Below are 8,145 nucleotides of genomic sequence, written 5' to 3' on the forward strand. Positions count from 1 at the left end.
TAAGGACGAGATTTGGAGTCCATGCTTGTATGATATTGTGTAAAAACTGCATTCAAGAAACTTATTTTGTTGTAACATATTTGTATTATAAACCATTATGTAATGGTCGTGTGTAAACAGGATATTTTAGATTATCATTATTTGATAATCTACGTAAAGCTTTTTAAACCTTTATTGATGAAATAAAGGTTATGGTTTGTTTTAAAATGAATGCAGTCTTTGAAAAACGTCTCATATAGAGGTCAAAACCTCGCAACGAAATCAATTAATATGGAACGTTTTTAATCAATAAGAACGGGACATTTCATTGAACATACTTTGATATATATGTACATATTTGTTATAGGTTCGTGAATCGACCAGTGGTCAAGTCTTACTTTCCGACGAAGTAAAAATCTGTGAAAGTGAGTTATAGTCCCACTTTTAAAATCTAATATTTTTGGAATGAGAATACATGCAGTTCTATAAATGTTTTACGAAATAGACACAAGTAATCGAAACTACATTCTATGGTTGAATTATTAAACTGAATATGCCCCTTTTAGCTTGGTAGCCTAAGAATTAGGGAACTGACCCCTAATTGACGCGAATCCTAAAGGTAGATCTACGGAAACTAACAACCCCCATTCTGGAATTTGGAATGCTTTAGTACTTCGAGTTTATCATGTCCGATGGGTGTCCCTAAATGATGGGGATATTCTATATGCATCTTGTTAATGTCGGTTACCAGGTGTTCACCATATGAATAATTTTTGTCTCTATGCAGTTTGCGAAATGCCTGATATAAGATGTGTTATAAAAATGAAATCTTGTGGTCTATTATTATGATTTGATAATATATAGGTTAAACCTATAACTCGCCAACATTTTTGTTGACGTTTTAAGCATGTTTATTCTCAGGTGATTATTAAGAGCTTTCGCTGTTGCATACTAAAATAAGGACAGGATTTGGAGTCCATGCTTGTATGATATTGTGTAAAAACTGCATTCAAGAAACTTATTTCGATGTAATATATTTTTATTGTAAACCATTATGTAATGTTCGTGTGAAAACGGAATATTTTAGATTATCATTATTTGATAATCTATTTAATGTTTTTTTAAACCTTTATCGATAAAATAGAAGTTATGGTTGTTTTAAAAATGAATGCAGTCTTTGAAAAACGTCTCATATAGAGGTTAAAACCTCGCGACGAAATCAATTAATATGGAACGTTTATAATCTATATGAACGGGACATTTCAGTAGGTGTCAGGAATTTGTACCCAACTACTATTAATCGGGTCTTCCAAATCACGTGTCCCAACCTCGCCATTCCCAATATCCAGTAACCAGGCGGAGAAAGCAGTGTTTCTCTCCTTTTCCGATGGCGTCAGCCCTGGCTGCATTAAGCGCATATTTTCAGTAAGAACAAACACCTTGAATTCCTGCCACAAATATGAAGATGTAATGCAAGAGCGTACTATAGTCGATTTCTTTCCTTTTTTATGAACGGGTAATGTTTGTTTAAAGTCACCACCGAGAATCATAGACTTACCTCCAAATGGCGAGTTTTTGTTACCAAGAATGTCTCGCAGGCTGCGATCAAGAGCTTCGAAGCATCGCTTATTATTCATCGATGCCTCACCCCACACAATAAGATCTGTGCTTTCAAGTAGTTTCGCCATTTGTGTGTTTTTGTTTACATTGCACATCGACTCATCGGTAAGGTCAATAGGTAGTTTGAATCGAGAGTGAGCTGTTCTGCCCGAAGGCAGTAACAAAGATGCGATTCCGGACGATGCCACAACAAGAACAATCTTTCCCTTGGCCCTTAGACACTTGATTATGGCCTTCCATAAGAATGTCTTACCGGTGCCACCATGACCATAAACAAACACAAGCTCTGTCCTGTTGTTCGAGGAAGAATCACATATCAGTTCGTAGATTCTTCTCTGCTTCACATTCATCCTAGATTCTAGATGACTCAAATCCTCATTAAGCGATTCACGATCATAGTTCTCTCCTCCATGATCAAACGATTTGCAAGATCTAGTAGAAGGTCATCTGGCAGAGATGGCAATGCGAAGTCGCTGAGTGTCTTTCCACACTGGTTTAGGAGGATTTCAACCTCATAAAGAACATAATTACGAAGGTCATCTCTGTTTATGTGCAGCTTCGCCATCTTTAGAGAGGCCGCTGCTCGCAAAGGTATGTCGTCAGACATCATTTCCCAGTGCTTTTCCCAAAGAGCAAGCGAATTCGAGACTTCGGAATACACCAGAATGTGTGCAAAAAGTGACCCCAACTGAGAAGCAGTGGCGGATGCCGATGCTTCCTCCAGTACTATAGTCCATTCTTTATCATCACCAAGAAGCCCAGCGGCCACGCAAGCAGAACGGTATGTCTGGTATTCAACTTGGTTCACGGTTCTAATATCTACAAAGCTTGTGCACCCCTTTTGATGGTACAAAAGCATTCTTAGGAAAAAAGCCTCTCCGAATGAGGGATGTATGTATGACATCCTTCCAATCGAAGACTTGTTAATATTCACCCTACGTTTCCAGCTTTTCTGTGCTTGATACCAAACAAATTCAGATGGGAAATCCAAATATGCCAGGTGCCTGCCAGCCGAAGAGGAGGCGTTATAACATAGCCACTCAGTCAAAATAGTTTTCTTCTTTTCTGTGTTTTCGACAAGTGTTTTCGACAATTTCTTGAAGCGATTGCTTGCTACGGAACTTCATAAGCTGCATATTCTCTAAATGGACAGACAGGATCTGAACTGCCGGTTCACGATGATGAATTGGGAAGTTAAAAATACGCCAGCAAGTCTCATGCGAGCAAATGAAACGGGCATCTATAAAATTCTGAACTTCATCTACTGGTTGAGAGACTTGTGGCCTCACACGGTTGTTACTACCAACTGGTTTGGATATGCGAGCAGTAATGCGGTCGGTACCCTTTGAAATGTACTTAAACAGGTATTTGATCAGGGTTGTTGATCCACAGCACTCAACATTTATATGAGCTTGGAAAGTCATACAAAGTAGTCTGTTGTAAGGAACTACATAGCTGTTATCGAGATGGACCCCGGAACGCGTTGTATACACACCAGTATTACGCCTTCGGTAGTGTGCACGACCATCAACATCAAAGAAGGTTTTGTCGTTGTATTTTTTTGGGAAATTTTTTGTGCAAGTGGGCCCTTCCATGCACGGTGCACGTAAGTTGGGAATGCCACAGGACCCATGCATCGTAGTCGCGGAGACCACTGCATAACCAGCGAGGTTAGTTCTCGGGTCAGGAAGTTCGGCAGATATGTAATCATCTATTATTTCGCTTATAGGTGATGAGGCTGAGGAATACAACCACAACAATGTGTGACAATGGGGCAACCCTCTTTTCTGGAACTCAATGGTATACAGAACTGCAAAATTGTGAAAAAATTACATTAGTAGCGATTAAAAAAGATATAAACAGCAGAGTCAACTTAATACAAAAGTAAGGGGAAATCATGTTGTAGTATTACCTCCTCTAAAGTCACCCAGTGGGTTCCCGTCTTTTAAAAAAGCGACAAATTGTTTGACTTTGAAGTGAAAAACTCTCGCGACAATATCAGCACGGTCTGATGCAGTAAGCAGAGGAAAAGGCTGCAGATATCGAGCTATTTCTGGCCACTTAACGTTGCAAGTAAAAGTGACAAAGAACTGCAGATTCCCAAAAACACGACAAATCGCCAGGGCGTCAAGATAGTGGCTGTACATATAACGGGGACCATCGGTGAAAGAAGCTGGGAGGATAGTTCTACTGCCCACGTCTTAACCGGTCTGATCACCCCTGCTAATGGCGTCGTACAAACCCGAGAGGTAATCTTTCCTGATATCTTTCTGTTTCTTCCTAATGTAATCCATCCGATCTAATTCAATACTGCAATACACCGTGACAACGTACTGCTGAAAGAGTCACCCGAGCCTCATCATGAGACTGTAAGAATTTAGCCTATCATGAAGCTGGTAGCAATAGAACATATTCATCGTCATTTTTCTAACCCGGCCACCAGTGGAACCTGGATCATCAACCAACTTTAAATCAGGATGGAAGCCTGGTTCGCCAAAAAAGAACATCAATGGGAATTGTAGTGACATATACGACGGATGAAGTTTGTTAACTCGCTTTGGGTACTCAGACCTTGGGTGGATTATTGCATCGTAATCCGAAAGTGCATGTGGACCAGTATCAATGACAATAGCCCCTATTGCATCAGAAGTAGGAAGGCTATGTTGTTTTGATCTGGTGACACTGAACAATCGAATGTTGAAATTTGGTATCTCAGCAGCATTACATTTATCTCTGGTCGTCTGGAACAGCCTTACAAGTTCATGATGCGAATCGAGCAACAGAATAGGTCTACGAACAATATCTTCACAGATGCGATCTGAATTCCCGCCACCAAAATGGGACTTTCTGTTTTCAACTTCACTGTCTGTATCATAGATGTAAAGCTGCAGGAATTGTGGACGTGTTCCTGGTTGAGGGCATAAGGAACCAATCTAGTGATAAATCTGCCCCAAAACTTTGAAAACATACGGAGACCGGTCGTCATTTATGGTCTCATCAATGCACGCGCCGAAAGAGGTCATACTGAACATCTAATTATATGCACGGACGTTATCCATGAAACCACTCGTTTCTAAAAGTTCCTTCTAAGTGCCTGGAGGTTCTTCATAAGCCGGTAATCGGACACGCACATTTTCACAGCAACAGTGATAGTGGACTTTTTTGTCCTTGAAGGTTTTTTTTATACGTTTGTCATGCCAAAATAGGGCTCTACAATGGCTACAAACGTATGTGCAATCATCGCAGTCACGATACAGAGGAGAGAAAGCTGAAAAAAGGGGAAAACAATTAAGACAACAAATACAACGATCGCAATACGGCTTTAAAGATACCAAAAAAAAAAGGAAGAAACAACAGGGTAAGAATAGCAAAGATACAACAATGTTGGCAAAGTATGCATAAAAGTACTTGTTACAGAACTTCTAGAGATACACAAAAAAATACCAATGAATACATTTAGGAACATACAACACCTGAAGAATCGAAAGACGCAGACAAACTATATATGGGTGTAACTCCATGCTGAAGTAATGGAGCAGCTAACTGCGGGGCGTGCCCGGTGTGATGACCCAGAAATTTTTGACCAAATTTAAACTTAATCTTTAACGTTTCTGACACGATAAGCAAAGTCTGTAAAGTTGAATCTCAAAATTTTTGAACTATTCAATTACCTTTCGATTGTTCTCAACGATTCGCAAACAATTATAGGTAAATAGATACATATATATACCATAACTTGAAAACGTAACAAAGTGTTGAGTATATGATACTGTGCATTAAACTTATTGGTTTGATTATCTGATTGATATATTTAGATACAGAGTTAAAAGATTATGCCAAACGATTGAATTAAAAGATAATTATTGAGTCCCTTAAGGATTATGATATTATTACGGGTCTCTGTTGTAAGGTCCATGTTGATTTGGGAAATTATTCATTCTTAACGGTATTCGGAATAAATGGTAAAGTGTTTGTTTAAATAACGTAATTTGGACACATACAATAATAAGGAATATCAACTGTTGGAATTAGATATATGAATAACTTGCGATATGTATTTTAAAACGTGTTTATTAATATCGAAAATATATATTTAACAATACGATAAAATATAATATTAACTTGGTCATAAAAACGAATTGTTATTATATATATATTAACAAATAGCGAGATGATGATTTATAGAAGTAAATGATCAAAATACTCGAAAGTTTAAGATATACTTTGAGTGGTATAGTTTAGGGATAATTTAAGGCTATATTTTGACAAAGGTACGTGACACGAAATGTAAAATACAAGTTTTCTCAGCGTACGAAAGGACATTTGAAAAACCGAAACCGGGACATAAGTCGAGTGATGACGTACGACTAATCGGAACAAAAATTACAAGTCAACTATGCATGTGAATATAATATAATATATAATTAATTATATAAATTAAATATATTATATATATTATATAAAATTATGTCGACAAACAAAAAGTTAAAAGTTTGTGAGCTGGATCAGAGGGCCATGCGATCGCATGGCCTTGAAGCACAAATCCCATGCGATCGCATGGGGTGCTTTTTCAAAAAAGGTACTATAAATTCAATTGTTTTGCTCGAACATCACATACACTTACACAGATATAGATATATACTCCGTAATATTTATATTATTTATATTATTATTATTATTATTATTATTAATATTATTATTATAATTATTATAATTATTATTATTAAAGATTAATATTAATATTAATCTTATTATTATCAGTAGTATTAATATTATTTTTATTAGTATTATACAAAAAATACTACGACGAGGTCATGTTCAAACGATTTCAAAAATGATTTTCGAGTGAATTAAAGCTAAGGAAATTATGGGTTATTGCCAAGGAGGTTATGGGTAATGTTCGGGGGTATAATTGTGAATCAAACTTAGTGTTTATCATCTCCGTTACATCTACGTACTTTTCTACAATATTGAATCTCAATATTAATACGTAAGCATTTATATTTTATATTTTATAAATTAATAGTGTATACATACTAGTGCTCGAGTGTATATATTTATACATGCTTGTATGCTAAATTTTGTCGTTAAACAGTTTATAATAAATCACGAATTAAATACATATATTACGGGTAAAAGGTATATGATATACATGTTTTCGGAAAGCTGGCGAAAAATCAATAACTTTTCATTTAGATATCGAATAGTTTCGAGGAACGAATCAAAAGATATGGTCAACTAAATTATAATTGACATTAATTGGAATTGCTTTTTGAATCTGCAATTAATACTTAAACAACTTGTTTATGAGATTGATAAAATGGATTTTTGAATATTACCAACCGAGTAAATGAATCCTTATATAAGGTACGTCTCATTTGTTGAACTATTGTCAAAATTGACTTTTTGAAACAACTTTGAATAACTTTTGTATGTCAATTTCGAGCATTAGGATTGTGATACACTATGACCTGACCTAGCTTGATAGACATTTATTGACCAACATATGTTCTCTAGGTTGAGATCTACAATTATTTGATATACCGAGTTTCGGTCACATTACGATGAACAACTTTATGTGCTGCTAAGGTGAGTTTCATTTGCTCCCTTTTTAAATACTTTTGCAATATATATTTTTGGGCTGAGAATACATGCACTTTATTTTAAACGCAATGGATACAAGTACATACTAAATTCTACACTGAGTTTGAACTGAAAATCCCTTAGCTTTGGTAACTAGTAACTGCCGGTTATAAGAACTGGTGGGCTCGAGTAGTAGTATATGGATCCATAGGGCTTGATATCCCCGTCCGAGCTAGAGCACTAGCCTTTTAACGGACGTATGCTATTTGAGAAGCGTACACGTTGGTTTGCGTGTATTATTAAGATGATTATACAAAGGGTACAAATTATATATACGTTAAGTTTAGTTACCAGGGTGCTCAATTTCGTAGAACATTTTGATAAACGTTTCTGGATGAAACAACTGAAATCTTGTGATCCACCTTTATATACAGATTATGCGCAACATTAAAACTATGAACTCACCAACCTTTGTTTTAACACTTGTTAGCATGTTTATTCTCAGGTTCCTAGAAGTCTTCCGCTGTTTGTTTATATGTTAGACAAGCTATGTGCATGGAGTCTTACATGGTATATTTATCAAGGAAACGTTGCATTCACCAAATCATCACCATGTATCTTATTTTGACTGCATTGTCAATGGAAGTACTATTGTAAACTATTATTTACGGTGATTATCTATATGTAGAAATCATCAGATGTCAAAAACCTTTGATTTAAATATTCATTTAAGGTGTGCCTTTTCAAAAGAATGCAATGTTTACAAAACGTATCATATAGAGGTCAAATACCTCGCAATGAAATCGATGAATGATGTGTTCGTCCATATGGATTTGGAGCGATCGTCACAGTTGGTGTCAGAGCGTTGGTCCTAGCGAACCAGGTCTTGCATGAATGTGTCTAACTGATAGTTGTTAAGATGCATTAGTAAGTCTGGACTTCGACCGTGTCTGCATGTTAAAA

At 36.4% G+C, this 8,145-nt stretch overlaps 2 protein-coding genes across 2 annotated transcripts; both read right to left on the bottom strand.

Annotated features, from left to right (window-relative positions):
- Positions 1–1,241: 1,241 nt before the first annotated feature.
- LOC139842863 (uncharacterized) lies at positions 1,242–1,949 on the bottom strand. The gene has a single exon (XM_071832964.1). It carries the CDS (start codon positions 1,947–1,949, stop codon positions 1,242–1,244), a length of 708 nt encoding a protein of 235 aa, XP_071689065.1.
- Positions 1,950–1,966: 17 nt separating this feature from the next.
- Positions 1,967–3,746, bottom strand: LOC139842864 (uncharacterized). Its single transcript, XM_071832965.1, has 3 exons — positions 3,512–3,746; positions 2,755–3,409; positions 1,967–2,603 (listed from the first exon to the last, which is right to left on the bottom strand). Exons 1-3 carry the CDS (start codon positions 3,744–3,746, stop codon positions 1,967–1,969), a joined length of 1,527 nt encoding a protein of 508 aa, XP_071689066.1.
- Positions 3,747–8,145: the final 4,399 nt, after the last annotated feature.

This window comes from Rutidosis leptorrhynchoides, chromosome 4, assembly GCF_046630445.1.
Source record: "Rutidosis leptorrhynchoides isolate AG116_Rl617_1_P2 chromosome 4, CSIRO_AGI_Rlap_v1, whole genome shotgun sequence".
Classification (NCBI taxonomy): domain Eukaryota; kingdom Viridiplantae; phylum Streptophyta; class Magnoliopsida; order Asterales; family Asteraceae; genus Rutidosis; species Rutidosis leptorrhynchoides.